Source organism: Lycorma delicatula, chromosome 3 (assembly GCF_047948215.1).
Source record: "Lycorma delicatula isolate Av1 chromosome 3, ASM4794821v1, whole genome shotgun sequence".
NCBI classification, from domain to species: domain Eukaryota; kingdom Metazoa; phylum Arthropoda; class Insecta; order Hemiptera; family Fulgoridae; genus Lycorma; species Lycorma delicatula.
The window spans coordinates 17,777,083-17,798,475 of NC_134457.1; the positions used below are offsets into that span (position 1 = coordinate 17,777,083).

Consider the following 21,393-nt stretch of genomic DNA (forward strand, 5'->3'; position numbering starts at 1 on the left):
CTAAGAATATTAAATTTATTTTGCAGATATTCAATAAATAAAAAAGATTAGTAATTTTACTTAATTATATTTCAGTTGCCATGGTGACAGAAATATTATGAAGTAAAAGGATTAATACAATAAAATCATATATATATATATAAACATTTGTATCAAGAAGTGTTTCTATACTTATTTACTTTTATAAAAAATTTCAAAAGACTTATATTTCAATAGTTTTTAACAAAATGTAAAAAAAATAATAAGTATAATAAATGTTAATGTAATCAACATACTGTGCACAATAAAATTTATTATACAGTTGTTAGTTCAATTTTTCCGTTAGATGGTAGTGCTCAACAACGGTTGCACGCAGCCGCCCATCACAACACATGGACCGCTCTACGCAAACAGCTAAAAATGTGAGCACAAACAAACCAACGCACCATGTGTTTTTATTGGAGAGAATACAAAAAATATATTTATACCTTTACATAGAACAAACAGTTAATACTTAGCTAATTCAATTAGATATTAATTATTGTGAAGTTTTCATGACAGAAGTTGAAATATATTGATATAAACTTACATTAGAGATTTCTAATTATATTTGGCAGATATAGTTGCTATTTATAGTTACTATTTTATTTAAATTAACAAATAAAAAAATTCTATATTTAAAATTATCTTTTATTTTTTTAAATTAGTATTTATTTTTACTCAATTACTTTATATTAAATAGTTTCTGAGAACCGAGTTGAGAGAAAACTACACAGAATAGATAATTGAAAATTGAATCGATAAGATAACTAACTGGTAAACTCTTTCAAAATTAATTCTTTATTTTTCATTTTATAATTATCTTATTAAACTGAAATTGATAATATAATTGTAAACTCTTTTATAAAATACTCTTCATTAAAATTTTAAGGGTTTTGTGATTGGTTCTCCTTCAAAACTAAATAAAAAATATTGGTATCCTTCAAAACAGAAAATATTGGTATAAATAGAGAATAGGTTATCTAACAATTTTTTTTTCTTGTATTTGTTGCAGGGGATTGTCTTATGGTTTATATTTCAACTGATCAAAGATGTTAACAGTTACTCTAATGGTGCACCAACATTTGTCTGCCAGTCAATGATTCCAGGTCATGGAGTAAGCGCACAGAATAGTGTCGCTCCATACAGCATTACACCTGCTCAACCTCAGACTGAAGGTAGTAAAGTAAAACTAATGTTAACTAGTCCCAGTAAAGAAGAGTTCACAGGTTTCCTTGTTCAAGGTCGAACATCAGCAACTAGTAATAATACAATAGGAAGTTTCATCAGTTTACCAGAAGATGCTAAAACAATCGATTGCAATAATATAAAGGTAAAAAAATATTTATTGAGTTATTATTACAAACTTTTACTTGTCTTATTAATGGAATGTGTATTTTAGAGTATACTTTACTGAATTGCTATAAATTTATCACACTACGATTTCAGACATTAATTTGTCTAAGTTTTACTTAATTAAGGTGAAGTGATGTAATAAAACTCCCTTGCTTGGAATAAAATTAGAAATCAGCTGATTTGAAACAGCCTGATATTTAACAGAATTGGCATGGTGGTTGATTTGGCAACATAACTTGATTATTCAACGTACAATTCTCGCAGCTATGAAAATTTTTAATAAAATTTCTAGTTTCCAATTTTCTTATAATTCACATTGTCATTATATCCAATATATTATAAAAACTACACTATACATATCCATCTTAATGCAAAACAACCTCTATAAATATATTAAAATTAAAACAAATGAGCTTACCTCACCTTTTTTTTCTGTTTAGCCTCTGGAACCACCGTAAGGTATTACTTCAGAAGATGAATGAGGATGATATGTGTGAATGTAAATGAAGCGTAGTCTTGTACAGTCTCAGGTCGAACATTCCTGAGATGATTTCAAACAAATGAGCTGAAAAAATAAACAATAATTATATTTTTATAAGAATTAAAAAGAAAAAAGTAACTGTAAACAACAATTTAGTTCCACAGATATCTACACATTTTTCCAATGATTTCTTTTTATTTAATTACCTAAACTTACATAATGTGTAAAGGTTAAACATCTTCAGTCTTTAAAGTTTATAACCAATGAATTCATATTCAATATTACGTGCTGAATAGCACAATAAAACTAAAAATAACTAGTTCACAAACCATCACCACACTGAATAGAAAAACTTAGTAATCTAAAATAATCTAGTATACCAAAACAGGTATCCCCACACAGAATATAATGCATATATGTTAGTCAAATTTATTGCTTATTCACACCTATACAGAATAAAACATACAACATACTAGTATACCTTAATTAAAATTCATAAATTAAAAAAAATCTAGCTACAATTAACTTTCATGACATAAACAACACAAATAATTGCACTCAGAACCCATTCAGTATACATTTTCTCAGGATTATGTGAACTAAACTGCTCCAATAGCACAAAGCTTCATATTAAACAAACAGGAGACTTTAAATACTCAGCAAGAATATAAAAACATTCCATAGTAATTTAATTATCAATTTCATCATTCTGATTTACAAATCAAATATAGTGAACATTTGTCAACCACATTTCATAGACACAAATCACAATAAACAATGATATACATATTTTATGTTATAGCAGACAAGGAGCATTTGTACATTATGAATACACAGAAATAATATTATTTTTATTAATAAAACTCCTGTACCAAGTTTTTGTCATTTTATTTATGTCAAACGGCTATCGGATTTGTCATCTCTGAAGACATCTGTCATCAGACAGATGTCATCAGAAATGTGACAGATGGATTTGTCATCTCGGAAGAGTCAAAACTCTGCACAGCCGTTTTTCAGATTTTGCAATTTTTTACACCCACACCCTTAATTTACCCTGAATGGGGGATGTTTGCAAAAGTAATAGTGAAATATTGTATTGCACCTGACCTTAGTAACCACAAAATTTCATCAATCAGCAATGTCAGGAAGTATGTTAAATTAAGGATGCAATATTTGAGGACTAACATGAAAAAAAAAAACATTGTGAGTTAAAGAAAAACAAGTAAAAATACTTACTACTAAAAGAATAGACATATTTCAAATCTAAAACACTTTGGAACAATGCCCACGTACCTGGTCTAAAAAACAGTTAGTTTTAATAACTTCAGTCAACTGAAATAGCAGCGCTGGAGTCGGTTGGGAGAGCAACTTACCACAGTGACAATTTGTTTCAGTACATCACATTAAGTTTTGTATATTCTACACTGCGCATCGCATACAATATTGTAAAAGCGAAAATATTAAAAATTAAACAATTAACTGGTCAATGTCACCAAAGACATTGACATTGACAAAGACATTCGTAAAAAGTCATTGACCTGTTAGCTGTGTGCGCTGTAACGCTATGTTGTTGGAACCAACCGTGATTGATTTCTACTTCTGTTAACTGGCTAATGATGTTTGTTAAAACAGCACAATAACAATCACTATTAACTGTATTTTCAAAAATATTGGACCCGCAATGCGTGTTCTACTCTCTCCGACACATACTCCAATTTTCACTTCATGCAATTCATCAGGGTTAGTTGTCACAGTCATGTATTTTATGAATTAATATACCCCCTCAGATGAAACCACATTTCACTGTAAAAAACATAATATCGAGGAAACCTACGGAATTTTGGTCAATAAAATGTTTAAACCATTGACAATAGTTGTCTTTTGGCATGATCTGTAAGTTTCAGATCTTTAACACACATTACTTTGTAAGGAAAAGTTTTAGTTCTTTTCTTACAGCTTTATGTACGGTAGCAAGTTCGATATCTTGCTCCTGTGCTAACTTACCCATTGACTTTGATAGACTTGCGTCCATAGCACCCAAAATATCAAGCAGTTTCTGTTCGTTTAGTTTGTGGGACTGATGATACAGTGGACCACGTCCTCTATGACTGTCCCCGATACGAGGTCGAACGTTCACGAGCTGTTAGGGAACTTGAGAGAATACATTCCTTTCTGGATCTGTGTATAAACTGTATGAGGAGTAGTCTATAGTGGCTGGTTTTCTTCGCGCCCTTGCGGTTAGATCTGCAGAGGGTGTTTAATCGAGGTACTAGATCGTGGTAGGATTCCGGGTGGGTTGGGTTCCGGCTTAGGCATTGGGCTGGTTGGAGGTAGGCGCATTGGCATCGTGCCACGGTTATACTGGTATTGTTTGTGATTCGATTTGGAGCTCCCGCTGGTGGTGGTGGTGGTGGCCACGCCGCCGGGGTATGGTAACCCGTGCGACCGGTAGCGTGACTTTCCTTCGCTGGAGGAGGTCCTGATCGTGACTTGGTAATGCCACGCGAGACACCATGATGGGACCGGGTGGGGATGCGGGGTTTGTCCCCGGCTCCTGCGCGGACCGGAATAAGGTTGCGTTCCCCTTGTTAGGTGACTTAAATTGGTCGACTTGTTTGGGTGTAGGTCTTAATTTCTATGTTGTGTAAGACATAATTTTGATTGGTATGAGTGTAGCACTGATTTAACTTTAAACTCATTCGTTTTCTCGGGCATTCACAGTCACGAACGGTATTGTCAAATTTGTTCTAGGCGCTGGGTTCGCGCTTCCGTTGTTTTCGGTCAGTTAATTTGAGGGAATGAGAATCATGTTAGGTTGGATGTGAAGATGTCCGTTTGAGGCCTACGTAAAGGCGAAATTTGATATATTTACTGATGCAAATGTCTGCCAAGGCATTTACATCGATGGCATCCCGACCGAGGCCTGGCTAATGACTATGAGATGTAATCAGTTAGAGGGTCTAAAGACGACCGCCGGTAAAGCTCCTCAGGGTTTGAAACGGAAGGGGTGGTGTGGCGATCGGTAACGTCACAAGGTGGGTGTTCTCTTCCCTACGAGGTTGGGATGTTCGTTTAGTTTAGGTAGTCTTCAACAGAGCCTGTTGTCCGAAATATTTCGATAAAAGTTCGAACTGCATTGCGGCGAGAAATATTTGGTTCGGAAAACTTGTGTTTCAATAAAACAATATACTTCTCATTTTCACAAAAGACTTGTTCAAATAGAAAAATGCATTCCTCTACCCAAAGAACCGCTAAGTTTCTCGCAATATTGATTCTGATAAACGAAAGCACAACGAAGCACGTTCAGTCACAACTCAATAATTAACGACTTTGCTTATTACTGAACAACGCCCAACAAATCCATAAGGCAACCAACCTAACGCTGAAAGAACAGAATGCACCGCGTAATTATATTATTAGTATAATATAATTATAATATAATACCGCGTATTATATTATTGTATAGCACACTGAACAGCGACTTTCCGAACGCATTGTAACTAAAGCACTTTTATAGCGGAAATATCTGAATAAAAATAAACAATTACAACTATAATGTACTCACGGAAGAAATGCACTGGCATAAATTATGCTGAGATAAAATATCTATTTAGATGTTTGTATTAAGATAACGTATATGTTATTTCCTTTTTTCTACAGACTGATTTCATTAAATCGTTCTAATTTCTTTACAGAAATAAAATGAATATTTAAAAGAAAGTGAAAATTTTACATAAATTAGAAGATATATATGCAAAAATACACACGCACAGTTAATTACTTTAATTAAATGTTAAAAATACTTTAATTTCTGTCATCTTTTTGTTAACCAAGCACGAATGAAGTCAATGGCATTGCATTCTTGCTTTACATCATCTAATTATCTAACTGCAGTATCATCAAGTCGTAATGAAAAAAGTTTACCGTATTATCCATATTGTCTAGCGACAATAAATTTCCCCGAATAGTTATGCATACATTTGATCTAGTCTTTTTTCCCAATAGAATTTGTTTAACTTAAAAATTTTGAAATGTAAAACGTATGTTTAATTACAGAAAATTTTCGTCTCAATTTATTACCAAGGTACTAAAATTTTATGTGATTATCAAATGTGTAGGCAGGCAACGTTTGGAATATGTAAAACAAATTTTTAGGGATGTAGGATGTAGGGAGAATACCGAAATGAAATGACTAGCACTAGATAGGGAATCTTGGAGAGCTGCACCAAAGCAGTCAAATGACTGAAGACAAAAAAAAAACCTGGATTGGTGCAAGGTCATATTAATTAATGCTACTACTTGCTTTTGTAGGACGTGTGGATCCGATTAATTCCAGCATCATGTTCAAAGAAAACGTTACTTTAAGTTAATTAGAAGACAAAAAAAAATCATAAATCATTTAACAGGCACAATATCGAATCTGTTTAAAGTGGTCTTTAGTCCTCTAAACATTACCTAAAACTTTTGTCTGAAACAATTTTTGATATGACCAACTCTTACAGCAAGGAATGAGCAAAATATTGCTGGAATTGTAAGAAGATGGGGCTGGTCGTATGCTAAACATGTAAAACTTTCTTCACACGCAACCACTATCAGATTGTGTTAATCTGAAGTTTTTCTTAACTTTAAGGTGAAAGGAAATATTTTTTATCCCTTACTTATCACCGGTGAAATCTACCTTTGCCTTCCGGCATGCCAAAAGGGATTTTTTTTTATTTCATGCATTAAAAAAATATACTGGTGAATAGATTGTTACTGGATTTTAAGAACCACAATACCTTTCAGGATAAACATTTGTATTCTGTAATTAATATCAGTATTACAATATTATGGTGAGTATTTTAGATTTCAATACAGAAGAATCCATTCATATTTGTAAAAATGTATAATATTTTAATTCAATAGCACAAGATGTTTACATCAGTATATTAAGAATAAAAATATAAGATAATATACTCTATTTTTTTCTTTTGTATTATTGTGTTGACATTGTAAAACAAAAAGCTAACTATACACAATAAAAAGAGGCCTAAAAATGTACGCTTTTATTAATTGTATGTTATTCCATTGTTTTTATCACTGCCGTCATCCTCAACAATATGTAATTTAAAATTAAATTCCTTTAAATGTATAAATTTTATGAATAAATTATTTCTTATTTCATTCTTTACTTTAAAACTGAAACATATCCTTCAACTCCCGTTATATTGATAAATGGAGCAATATTCATTAAACAAAATGATGAAAATTTATATTTTAAAATATTAAAGATTATTAACGTTTCACTTTCAGATCAATAAAACTGTTTCTTGTAAAGGACTTTCAAAGTTCAGCTCTTCTTTAGATGAGTATCTGATAGCATTATTGCTACCAGAAAAAAAGTTAGATCTTAAATGTTAGGAAACCCCCTCAAGTGTCTAATCTAATAATACCTGATACATTTCTTATTTTTTCACTGACTGTTGTTTTTAGCAAAATTTTATTGGGTTTGTAAATGTTCATGGAGTTCAAATATTATGAGATCTAGATTTTCTTACGATCTATGTAAAACTTTCAGATTCTGGTTATTCTCAAGTATATGACATTGACATATTTGTTGTAATTTTTTACATATTTTATCTAACCTACATACATATTAAAAAATGTTTAATATTGAAAAAAAATAAAAAGGAGAATGTAATGGAGTTGTAGAAAAAGAAAGAGTAAATTGGAATATATGTTCATTTTTTCTTACTCTTTTTATTATCAACAAGTCTACACAATAAAAATAGCACCATTAATTTTAGAAAGAGGAATGCTTTTTTTTACTATAAATCCAAAAATAAAGCTTTTATTAAAAAGTGTTATCAAAACAGCTTTTCAAACTTATAAAATTTCCTTCAAATCTTTTTTGGTTGGTGTTCAGAAAAAACAGATTGAGATACGAGTACATTGAAATTATCTTTTAGCGAATTTTCCCCTTCCACCTGTCATAAAACTATTAAACTTTATAAACTTAAGGTACCCTTAAGCGTGCTGTGAACTCATTGGTTCCCGGAAGATAATTAAAATTGAAGCACTATGTCATTTATTGCACCTGCACTACTTTTTTTTTATTAAATTACGGCTATTTTAATTAATCTAATATATTTAAGAACTTATGACTGGAATCACATAGTGTGTTATTCATCTGTGTACCAGCTTGTTTTTTTTACACAGTAATTAAAAACAAAATAAATCCTTCTCAAGACACTTTAATTTATTCTAAAAAATGCATTGAAGTATTTTCTTGGGTTAGAAATTTCTAATTAAAATTCTTATTTAAACTTTTACAACTTTCATGTTTTTCTTACTTTTCATTGCAGAAATGTTTTTTTTAAGTGAAACAGATAACCATTTAAGATTTTTATATAAAAATTAACAACAAAGAGGTGATTTACACCATTACACTGTGAAATTATTGCATTGATAAGGTAAATAAATAATTAGCAATAATCATATAATTAAATAATAATATTTTCAAGGTTACATGACACTATCAGGGACACATTTTTTTACACAAAATAAATAATTTTTTGTTATGCATTGACTTAATCAAGTTCTACTATTTTATTCCATAAAAAAAAGCTATTTGAACTAATGAGGCGGGTTTAATCTTATTCATTACATCTTATTTCATAATTAGCAGTCTTACACTATGCTGATCAGGAACCTATGTATCTGGAAATCTGATGGAAAACTGGTCTTTCACTGCCTGTGTGAACTCACAGTGCTTAAGGAAAAAAGGATTCATTGAGTAATATTTGCTGTTCTTAAGTTAACACTGGTACTCTGAAGCGAGAAGGTTAGCACACTCAGTTTTTCATCTGAAGGTCACCAGCATGAATGGTACACAGAAACAATCTACATATAATACAGGTTTACCAATCTTTGCAGAAAACATACTCGCAGCACACAGAATATAATCCTTCTACACATAATCATGTGTATAGTTACTTTTTTAATGCGCTGCACACGCATAACATATCGTAATCAGTTCTTAACATTTTCATTTAAGTTACTACTAGTATGTTCATTCTTTTTAATAAGATTATAATTATCGATGTATGTAATTTTAGGGCAGTGCTGCTACACAAAGTAACAATTCTAAGAGAAATTCTGTTGAACTGGAATGGGAAGCTCCTCCAGATTACGATGGTTCAGTCACATTTCTGTAAGTATTAAATTTAAATTTAGTTTTACTACTTTATATGCTATGTGAAATGAAGCACCGATAAGAAATATTAATGGCTTAAATAACAAATATTCAACTGGCAGTTGGCTTAACCAATCTGTTTTTTACTAATAGGCATGACAGGAAAATTTTTACAGTCTCAAGTATTTCTTTATTTTAAAATACATCAATTTTATTTGTTTTAGTGCAACAGTAGTAAAGAATAAACAAACATTCTGGGTTGGAATCGAATCAGCACCTGTTCATGTAAAACGATCTGCTGATGCACCATCATCTGGTATATCAACTACTTTTCCACCGGTCTCTCCAGTTCTTAGTGTAAGACATATTAACACTTTTTCGTTGGTTAAATTATGAGTCAAAAATGTGATATTACACTTTAAGTATGCATAATATTTGGAAAAACTGTAAAAAAGATAAAAGCTGACTGGAGATATTACTTGATTAGATTTAGCACTTACAGAAATAAGGAATGAATGATTTTTATTTTAGTAAACTAAATTTAGATTTTTTTTAACCTCTGGGACCACTATTAGGTATTGATTCAGAGGATAAGTTGATTGACAATTTTTAGAACATGTGAAAATGCCATACCAGACCAGTCAGGCATGGCAAAATCTAAATTAAATTTACATTATAAGTAATTAACTTTCATCATATTTTTTACTTTCCCAGCTATAGCTCAAAAGTTTGGGTTTCAGGGTTTTTTCAGGTACTGATATTTCAAAACTCCCTTCCCCAAAAAACACAAAAAAATTATATTAATTTCCTAAAGGTATATTAAAATACATATGCTGGCCTGTATTTTGATTAACCCATCTCAAGACTGGTTCAACAAAATTCTTCAAAGAATAACTCACAAAAACGTCTATACACGGGACCATTGATGGCATTAAATTTTGAAGAAAATTAATAAAGAGGAAAGACTAGTTTTTATCATTTTGAAGTTTTTACTTTTTATATAAGGATAATGGATGGAACATTGAACTTTGATAAAAGTTTAAAGTTTCCAAAGTTTAAAATCAGCAGAATTTAGCGGGATATTTTACATTATTTCAAAACAAGTTTTGCGTCAAATCAAGTAAACCTGTTGACCAAAAAATTTTAATTTGGCACAAACATCTGGCTTTATATATTCTAGATTTGCTGTGATTTTTTACTTCCATGAGACAAGAGATCATCATGGTATCCTTATTTATTTTTAATAAACTATAATTTTTTAGCTTTGCTGAATAACACTGCACCAAATCAAACCAACTTATTGAAGTAAATAATTACTTAATAAGTAAAATTTTAAGCTCCCTCCAAAAAAAAACAAGCGGTTTAGTAGGAGTCATACTTAAAACATACATTTTTTAAACTTAAATTTTTTTCATTGAAAATCAAACTGTATTTAGAATATAGATGACATTGAAACTTTAAAAAAAGGATTTCCTATAAGACCCAACTTAAGAATTTTAATTTTTTTATAATTTCTGATAAATAAATTATCTTGTTTCAAGTTGTGGCTGTTATTAAAAATTTTTATGAAATGGCTGTCGAGTAAGGGAGTGAAATGATTTATGAGATTTATGATTTAATGAAATTATGAGATTACACAACAGTTGGCTGTTTATGGTTGTCATAGAGTAGATTAAATAATAAAATTCATTCAAACTACATATACAATTCAGTCTTTTGTTCCTTTTTTCTATAATCTTTTTTGTACAAACACCTATGTTAATTCTTAATTATATGTTTCATATTGATTCAATTTTCCACTTTTTTCAAACTATTCAAAATTTTTATCTGTCCTTTTCTTTTAATAAAATAATCTGAACATGATTTTACAGATACTTTTAAAAAATTTCAATTTTACAGTCAATATAATATCACTCGGTAACATTCCAGGTTGTAATTGACTTCAGTAAATTTAAATATTTTTTAACTGGTTCAACAAATCATATGAATATGTGATGAACTTCAAGGTAGTAATCTTATCATAAGTTATGAAGTACTGTATTAATGGCATGGAGCTAGGTTGAGATTGGAAAGTGGGATGCTATTTTCAATGAACACATGACAATATGTGAGTTCATATCAAATTTTAAATTAATATTAAGAAAGATGCTACACAGAACCTGACAAGTATTCAAAATATGTTAAGAGAAGAACAATATAGTAATATGAACAGTAATATGAGTAATAATATGGTAATATGAGTATAGTAATATAGAGGCAGAATATAGTAACATGTTTAGAATGTACTGTTCAAAGTCAGTTGACAGTGGCTGAAGATAAATGCCACACAACTATAGGGGATATTTCGATCCCCCTTTGACCAGCACAGCTTCTCTACATGGAGGAAAAATTCAGTAGACTCTCTATAAGAACTGATTCATGATCTTTTTGACGTCTGAGTGTTTGTTACGTGACAAGCACATCAGAGGATTCTGTCTGGAGAATTTGACATATATTGTACTGCAACTAAATTTTCCTCAGGTTCCTCCCAATAGCTGAACAGATTCATTAATCTGTATATACATAAGTAAGCCTTACAATTTACCTTTTTCTTTTATAGAGTCCTAGTCGATGAACAGTTATGAAACTTACACAAAACAATAGTTATCCCAATACAAATTCAAGTCCCTAGTCAAGATTTTAAAAGGCCAAATAGATTTAACAAAATCTGATCATTTTATTTCAATATCAAGAAGATTTTGTACAAAGGATTCATACAAACTGCTAATTTAAGTTTCTCTGACTAATGTTTAACAATGACTGTTGACCAAATAAGTATATGAGGAAGTATTGTCTCAACTTTTAGTATTACATTAGTTGAATCTTACTGCCTAACAATGAGATTACCCAGTTTCACAGGTATTTAACACTACCTGGTTTTGGCCAAAATTATTACAGTTAAGCCTTAATTAGTTTGCTGGATATTTTCTTTGCTACCTCTTTTTGTTACTGGAAATAAAGATGAAATTAAAAAGGCAACCATTAGTGACACCCAAAAGGAATCACCAGCATTTAACAATCAGTCTAGAATTTGTTTCCACTCATAATTAATTTGATTAGAGAAATTATTAATGTTGAAATTGTTTGACCTATGAAAATCTTGTATTTTTTAAATTCATAAATAAAAAAAATCTTTTTTAAAGGCTCTTTTAAATCTTCGATATTTCCTGTAATGGTTCTTAGTTATAAATTTATTTTGTTTTGCAAATTTATTTTTTTTAGTTTACTTAATGAAATGAATATTTAAAAAACCATTATACCCAGATAACTATTTCATTCATATTTTAAATTGTTTTAGGAAATTTTCAGTGCAGAACAAGATATCTACAGTGGTTGTGGAAAAACAAAGAATTGTTTAGGTCTTCCTGAGGGTTGTATTTCTGTACGCAACTGCACAACAGCTGTTTCTGTTAGACCATTAGGACTAAAATATCAATTTGATATGATAGCAAAGCAAAGTGAATATGTGGCTTTTGCACTTTCAGATGATCAACTTATGGTAAATAAATAAGTTAATATTATTAGTTCATACGTAAACTCAGCTAAATATTTGACCTATTTTTTATTCATCATCTACGGCAGAATTTTTTTTTTTTTTTAGATTTTGTAAATAAAAACCTTATTAAATTATGGTTGAGATATACTTTTCAACACATGCATCATTCTCAATAATAAAAAAAAATTTAAAACTCTTAAAAAAATATTAGTTTTAAAAATATATACTTAGATATATTACTTAAATTATTTTAAAGAAAAATGTTTTTTTACACGACTGCCAATAAAGAAGTGTAATGTACTTAGGGTGTATGTTTCTTCCACCCTAGCAGCTCTTCGACTGAACTGATTTAGATATGTATGATGTCGGGTTGGAATCCTTACATTACCAGGAGTGTCATAGGCTTTATATATAAAGAATTTGATTGGGACATTCTTATTAAAATTGTTGAAGTTGACATACAATGATGATAAGATATTGATAAATTAATAGTTATTGCAATACTTTTTCATTCTCTTGACTGAACAAATATTTGTTCTGAAATTTTAAAAATGTTTTAGATTTTATTAACACACAATTTTTGCAAAATAAAATGTAAAAAGGCTAAAATTAATATGTAAATGTACACGAAGAAGAATTTATTAAAATAAAACATATCACTGAAGATGGGCTTGGGCCTGAAAACGTTTTGATGAATATAAAAAAAATAAAGGTAAGAGGTAAGAGTAAAGTAAAGGTTTTCTAATTCAGTACTTTGTGGAGGCTGAAAAATATTATATATATGCATGTAGTAGTGAAGATTAACCGGTTAAAGCACAAACTTCAATGAATTGAATTAATGAACTGTGAACTGTGAGCCTCTATCACTGTGTGAGCTGGGTTTGAACTGACCGATTTGAATCAATCAAATGATATTACAAATATAATAGAATTAAAATTACATTACGTAAAATAATGTTAAATAAATTTAAAAAATCTTTGCTTAATAATAATCGGCTTCCCTTGGGAACTGCTTGTGAGACGAGTGGTGACGTGATACGAGCACCTCATGCGAGGTTAGACCAATCATCACCAGCAACTGGTAACAAATGAGGTGCTGCTTTGGGAAGTACAATAGGCTGCTCTTGTAATATCTCTGCAAAAAATCATTTTCAAAATTCCAATGGGGTATTTTTTAGTAAGTTGAAGGCTAACTTTTGCATCCATCAAATAGACTCTTGAACTAACAGATCACGGTTATTCAGAAATGTTGTTATATCTTTGCAACCAATCTTCTGATTTTCAAGATTTAAATGGGGTATTTGCTTGTACAATACAAAATCACAATGGAACCAGAGCAAAAATTATTTGATAGATTCTGAAATGGACCTTATTACCCAACTGCCCAAAAAGGACTAATGTATTTAGGGTACACACACACACACACACACACACACACACACACACACACACACACACACACACACACACACACACACACACACACGTGTGTGTGTGTGTGTGTTTGTGTATGTGTGTGTGTGTGTGTGTGTGTGTGTGTATGTGTGTGCGGACGTGTGTGTAATTATGTACATAAGCAGCTCAGTGACTGAACCAATTTAAAATGTCACTGAATGGCTTCGACGTGGCACTTACTAACCTTATGGTTAGCATCTTAAATGCTCTTGCCGAGGTGGAAAGCGCCGACTGCAAATATGTTTTGGCTATTTTTATTGATATAGAGGCAGCATTTTCTTCCTTGGGTTGGAGTTCTGTCCTCTATGCTTTGGAACGCCGCAATGTTCCCGAAGCCACACAGGCCGTGGTAAGAGACTACTTGTCTAACCGAACGGCTCTGTTTAAAGATGCGCACCTAGTTGTGGAAAAATCCGTCACCAGGGGAAGCCCGCAGGGTTCCGTTCTCGGCCCCCTGCTGTGGAACCTGGTGTTCGACGGATTTCTGGGATTGACTTTCCCAGAAGGAGTCACGGCCCAGGCTTTCGCCGATGACTGTCTCCTTTTAGTTCGTGGAGATTGACGACCACAGCTAGAAAGCAGAGCGCAGGCGGCCTTGTCAACCGCCGAAGGCTGGATGGACATGCAAAATTTAAAAATTTCTGTGCCCAAAACGAAGTTTATGCTTCTAAAGGGCGCAGACAAATTATCATGCAGTCGTAACCCCCACATTAAATACAAAGGCTGTGTAATCAGCCGAGTAAGGGTTCATAAGTACCTAGGTGTTTTGTTTGATGATAAGTTGCTGTTTAGTAACCATATTAAGCAAGTTGCGGCGGACGCTGTCTCTGTGATGCACAAGCTTAGAAGGATTGCTCGGAAAGACTACGGGCTGTCGGGCCGCCAAATGTACTTGGTGTACCGAGGCGTCTTTGAAAGTATGATACGCGGCGCCGGTTTGGGCGCATAGGTTGGACAGGAATAGAGCACTACTTCAAAATTTAAGGAGTGCCCAGCGCAGAGCCATGATAGTATGCACTGGTGTATTTAAAACAACCTCCTACGAAGCTACTACTGTATTGGGAAAGGCTCTCCCAATCGATTTAGTGGTGAAAATTCGGGCAGCCATGTGGAAGTTGCGAAGAGGTCGGGAGGCCGAGGCATTTGGGATGCGGTTTCGAGCCGTGCTAGAACCGGAGCGGAACGGTGATCACAATGCACCGGAGCAAAATTTCGTCCAGTTGCCCATCTCCCGTCTGCGGAAAAGGCTACAAAGCCTTGCGATGGAGGCATGGCAGCTTGAATGGCACACCACGACAAAGGGTAGATCCTTGTATAATTTTATACAGGATTTGGGGGGATGGTATGCCTCGAGTTCCTTTTTAAGGGCGTCGGATGCCCAGGTGCTCACCAACCATGTGAATCTGAACCAATATCTGTTTCGGTTTCGCCTGGTGGCTGATGAATTGTGTGTCTGCTGGGAGGTCCAGTCTAATGTACATATGATGTACGACTGCCCGGCCCTTGGGGGGGCCAGAGACCGAGCCACCCTGGAACTTAGAGGTCAGGGGGAAACCTGGCCGCTCACAGCGGCGAGGCAGTGTGGCGAGAGCCGCACTGTCGGACCGTGTGGGAGTTCCTTGATGAGGTTGCTATGTTCAACCGTCATCAGTAAATGTAAGGGAAAATGTGTAAAATGCGATTGGACTCCTATAGCTCTGCTGCTGGAAACCAACCTTGGAAATAGGGCTGGCCACCAGCCAAATCAGCTCCAAGCGCTGTTAAATGGTGGACAGGCACTAGCTGGCATACAGCGACCGAGGCGTGGCAGCCAAAATTGCTGTCTTTTAATCTATTGACGTTAGTAATAAGTTGTACAAGGGGTGCGCCTCCCCGATCTAGTTTTATGTTTGACAAGTGAGCGATTGGGACACTTCAGCGGGTGCTATATGGCGCCCCGCTTGATTCGCTCACGCACGTTAGGTAGCTCACTAGGAGCTTTTAGGATTTGGGTCGCTAAACCGTTTTGAGGCTCAGTAGCCGTTCTTGGCACGGAACATTTGGTCTATGCTCTAGGGCGACCGAATGGGGTGGTGGTGGGAGAAATGCCAGTTAACCAAATAACCTTATGGTTACAATTAAAACTATATAGTTTTAATTGTAACAAGGAGTGCGCCTCCCCGATTTAGTTTTAATGTGGACAAGTGAGTGGTAAGGACACTTAAGCGAGTGCTGTACGGCACTCTGCTTAACCGCTCACGCTAGTTAGGAGCTCATTAGCAGCATTTAGGATACGAAATCTGTTTTTGAGGCACAGTAGCCGTTTTTTGGCACGGACATTTGGTCTATGCTCTAGGGCGACCGAATGGGGTGGTGGCGGGAGAGATGCCAGCTAACCAATTAACCTTATGGTTGCCCTGAAAAGGACCGTTTTGGTCGTAGATTGGCTTCGACAGCTCGTTGTAATTAATAACCTTATGGTAGCTCTGAGAAGGGCTGTTGTTTCGTAATTCTAAAGAATGAAGAATGGCTTCGGCGGTTCGTAATTCATAACCTTGTGGTGGCCCTGAAAAGGACCGTTTTTTGCGTTAGCTCTGAGAAGAGCTGTTGGGTCCGGAGGCTCATCTCCGGCGAAGTCGGGGAGTTTCGGCTCGTCCATTGAAGTCAGACCGGCTTTTCCCTCAGCGGCAGTTGGGTCCCCACTACAGCGTGGCAGTGGTGGCCCCCAGAGCCCCGCAGTGTCGGGTGGGCATCGGTCGTCCTTCGCCGGCGCGGTCGAGGCGGTTCTCCCTGAGCTATCCCACGCTGGGCCGGCTAGTGCTGCTAAGTCCGCCGGCCAGGGCGGTTGAAGCCCGGCGAGCTGGAGCGGGAAGGTAGCGTCCGCGTCTAGCGGCTCCCTCGGCGGGCCGGCCAGGCCTGCTGCTCCGGCGGGGATGTTGGCATCCGTCGGGAGGTTCCACGTTGAGCCGGCCAGGGAATTTCTTTAGTCTTCTTCCATCTTCTTCTTTTTGGTATTCTCCAGGTGGTGGTCGACGATGAATTGAAAATTCACTCTCGTGCACGCTCTTTTATTGGAGCCTGGGAATGGTGGAGCTACAGCGCCGCTATGGTGGGAGAACTGCGCGGTCATCTGTGTGGTGAGAGTGACGTTTGTATCAGCGCATACGTATACTGTTCGCCAGCTCACATCGTTGCTACCGTGTTCCCGCCGATATTAGATTAAGAATATATGTGGTAACAAGATGTATGACAATCACATTCTTTAATAATCCTGTATTAAATAGCAATGTTTTTCACCAATAGTTTTTTTTTTTGGCAGTCGTGTTTTTAATTTTTAATATTCATCTCTTGTTTTCAATGTTTAGCTGATGACAATGAATTTGTTGAACACATTTTTTAAAACTATATTTTAATAGTGTTTTAATTCTAATAAAAAGCTTTAAAACTGAAGATTCTGCTATAGATATTGGGCAAAAAACAAGTAAGTTAACATTTCTAGCTGAATTGTTTTTATTTTAATTATAGTTGATATTTTAATAAGTTTAAAATAATATATCATTTATACATTTCCTGCATGACTACAATTTGTGTTATGATAATTATTTTGGTGGATATTATGTTTGGTGACATATATTTGAGCTTTGGTATTCTCGTGAACCTTCATGGGGGTTGTAATTGTATGATTTACCAGTGCACCAACTGCAGTTAATACTGCACTGACTTTTTTTGTCATGCTGTACTCTCAGAGTGTTTTTTTTTACTGAAGTTTGATATAAAATTAGAATATAACAAAAATTATTACTTACTAAATTATTTACTTATTAAAGAATTATGAGATTATTTAATTAATCTATTCAAGATATTTTTTTTTTCATCTTGTAAGCCAAATATGACGAACAATATCAGTGAATAATGAATCACATCAGACGGTTACAACATTGGATTATGCAAATTGATTTTTTTTTTTTTTTAATAATTACACATGATTAAAATTTAGAAACATTTTGGCAAATTGTAATGCTTGTCTGGAGACAGAGACCTCAATGACAGATTACATCACATTAACAGTATATGACAAAAGATAATAATATACACACAATTAGGCATTCATGGATGCAGTAAATTATAACCTAAACGAAATAAATATATATATTATTTTCTAAATAGGAAAGACATAATAATAATGTACATTTGTGGACAAGTGTGTGGTTACTTGAATATATATATATATACTTGGAACTGAGTGGATTACATAAAATATTTTTTTCATTTCTTTTTTAACTACGTTAAGTGTTTTTTTGATTTGTAATTATATTTTTGATACACTAAACTTTGGTGCACTTTGCCCTAAACTTTATTATTTATTTTTTTAATAGTAAATAGAAGGTTATTATTGTCCTGCATTAAATAAATAAATAAATAAACAAGATTGCAATTTAATATAATAACAAGTGAAGGTATTTAATTTTCAGAAATATGTACTGTGATAATAAAAGTGCAAAAAGAAGCACTTAAAAGCAGTGGCATGTAAAAAAGAAAACTAAGTGTAAGGGATTATAAAGTGCAAAAAAAATAGATAATATATAGATAAGATAGATGATTGTAAACAATCTTCATTCAAACTGTACAATGTCAAAAACATAGTTTTTTTTTATCTTTATTAATACGTTATAAATGCAGAATTAACAGAAGTAATATATTTTACCTTTATTGTAATCTTTAAAGTTACAGTTAGGTTAAGGCACAGTTTAATTATAACACTTAGAAGTTTATTCACTTTACTGAGAAAAGATACAATCAAATAAAGTAAACATGTTTAAAATAATAAATGCATTGAATTAGATCTACAATAGGTAAATATTTTTCATAATATCTGAAAAGAAATTCAGTTGTTTGCTATGTTCAGTAATGGATTAAAAGATTTTCTGTATAAGAATTAAACTTTATGCAGTCTACTGTTAGTATTTTCATACTACTTAAAAAAAAAATTTACATGACATTTTAAGTTATGGAAAACTGTAAGATAGGTTAGTAAACTGTAGGATCACAAATATGAGTTCATAATTTTTAAGTTTCATCAAATAATAATGAAATAATTTTCATTACTTGTATTTGGCTGTCATAAAATTTGGTGAAGTGAATAAAACCTAGCAACTACGAATTAACATCTAACATATATAGTTTTAGCTTTTTCTCAAATTCAGTTGAATAAAAAAACACTGGTTCAAGCTAGAAAGAAGTTAGTTTAGAAGTATTCAGGAAAACTTAAGAAACCCACCGGGTTGGTCTAGTGGTGAGCGCATCTTCCCAAATCAGCTGATTTGGAAGCCAAGAGTTCCAGCGTTCAAGTCCTAGTAAAGCCAGTTATTTTTACACGGATTTGAATACTAGATCATGGATACCGGTGTTCTTTGGTGGTTGGGTTTCAATTAACCACACATCTCAGGAATAGTCAAACTGAGAATGTACAAGACTACACTCATACATATCATCCTCTGAAGTATTATCTAAACGGTAGTTACCGCAGGCTAAACAGGAAAAAGTGAGAGGAAAACTTAAGAAATTTCTTGGATTAGCATTTGCTAAGCTTATCTACAGCTGGGTTTTTGGCTTTCATGTCGTAACTTATCTGTTCCCACTCCCCTTTCTGTTATTTGTACATGACAATTTGATGACCGGCTCATAATATCGCCTCGTACTCATCTGGATTGCACAACATGCTTTGGCTATTTTATTTGTTATTTGATCTTAGTAGGAGAAAAGTCACATCTAGTGATGAAAACTATGGCAGTGAGAAGTATTTAGACAAGTCACTATTTATTAAACTTTTAAGAGAACATCCAGTAATAATTGAAAAATCCAAGACTCCGACATCAGTTAAAATCAAAAAAGAAGCTTGAAAAACTATAAGTGAAGAGTTTTCATCAGCTGTTGGTAAGGAAGTGACAACTGTACAACTAAATAAATCCCTGAGCAATATGAAGAGTTGTGTCAAAAAGTAAACCAACAAAACTACAACAGGCAACAAGCCTATAAAACTAAAAAAGTGAGAAAAAGGATTTTATGTAATTATCAGCAAAGATAATAATCTGGTATTTTCTAAAGTACCAGGCTGTTTTCTAAAGTCTGTCTGTTGGAACGGGATGTAAGCCACTTGCTTTTGCTATAAATACAGATGTGGACAGTGATGATGATCTTCTTAGCAATTCGGAAGGACTTATCGATGATGCAAACCAGTTGGCAACTAAAATAAGAAAAAGTGCTAAAAAGATTTCGGCTTATGAAAGTGATGAGACGACTGATCTTTCAACACCGCAGATTCAGCGAATTGTTTTACTGCAGCAAATGCAAATTAACAAGATGAAACTTGAAAGTATTAAGAAAACGTCAGATGTACCTACTCAAACTGAATAAGAAAGCTATACCGAAATTTGTAATATAACAAAAGTATTTCCTTTAAACCCAATCCTTCTCACTATCAATAAACAAAAAATAAAATTTAAAAACCAACATAAAAATTGCAAATTATAGGAATACATGTCGTCACTGTGCATACACTAACATACATGGATGTGCGCATGAGTATTTATTTTTGTATTTTTTTTATTTTACGTTTATTTTTTAATTTGTATATGAAAAAATGTATTACAATAACAATACAATTCAATAAAATCTAAATTAATACAGTTACATAAAACATTTTTTTAAAAAATAAGTATATTTCTGTTCATTTTTCATTCATTCAAAAACAACATAATTTCTTGGCATTTCTGTTGTCCCTTAAAGAGTTGTGGCTGCATTTTCACATTGCTATTCTTCAATTTCCTCCTCATGAAAGACATTATTGTCATCATCAAAAACATCATTAAGAAATTTTGCAATGTTGTGTAAGACTACGCAACATACCTTGGACACTTGTTCCAAAGAATTGCGGACACAGTTCCCCAAAACTGGGAACCTTTTTTTCAGCTGCACAAAACTCCTTTCAATAATGACTCTTTCTCTAGAATAATGTAAGTTGAAACTTTTCACTGCTGCATTAGCAGATGGTTTTAACAGTGTTATTAACCATGAAGATATTCCATAGCCAAAGTCACCAAGTAGACAAACTCTACCATCAAAACGCCTAACAGGGCTTCTGTGCCACATTCGTGCATCATGAACACTTCCTGGCCATTATGCACCCACACTCGTAAATTTTTCAAGGGCGTCACAAGTACCCTAGACATTAATACTAACATATCCCTTTTGATTTATATACTCATCCCCATGTAAATTGGGTTTTGTTATTTTCACATGGGTGCAGTCTAGAGCACCTATTACATTCGTTAAACAAAAATGTCTTTGCCAGAGAACTTTCACTTCATGTACTTCTGCTGCTGTGGCTGGAAAGCG

General features: G+C 33.4%; 1 protein-coding gene across 1 annotated transcript in view; it reads left to right on the forward strand.

Annotated features, from left to right (window-relative positions):
* Positions 1 to 21,393, forward strand: part of LOC142321417 (putative ferric-chelate reductase 1 homolog) — a 237,390-nt gene that overhangs the window by 178,004 nt on the left and 37,993 nt on the right. The window contains exons 2-5 of the mRNA XM_075359487.1: positions 1,034 to 1,351; positions 8,953 to 9,047; positions 9,254 to 9,386; positions 12,367 to 12,567. Coding sequence (XP_075215602.1) covers positions 1,034 to 1,351; positions 8,953 to 9,047; positions 9,254 to 9,386; positions 12,367 to 12,567 — 747 coding nt within the window. The remainder of the gene's footprint in view (positions 1 to 1,033; positions 1,352 to 8,952; positions 9,048 to 9,253; positions 9,387 to 12,366; positions 12,568 to 21,393) is intronic.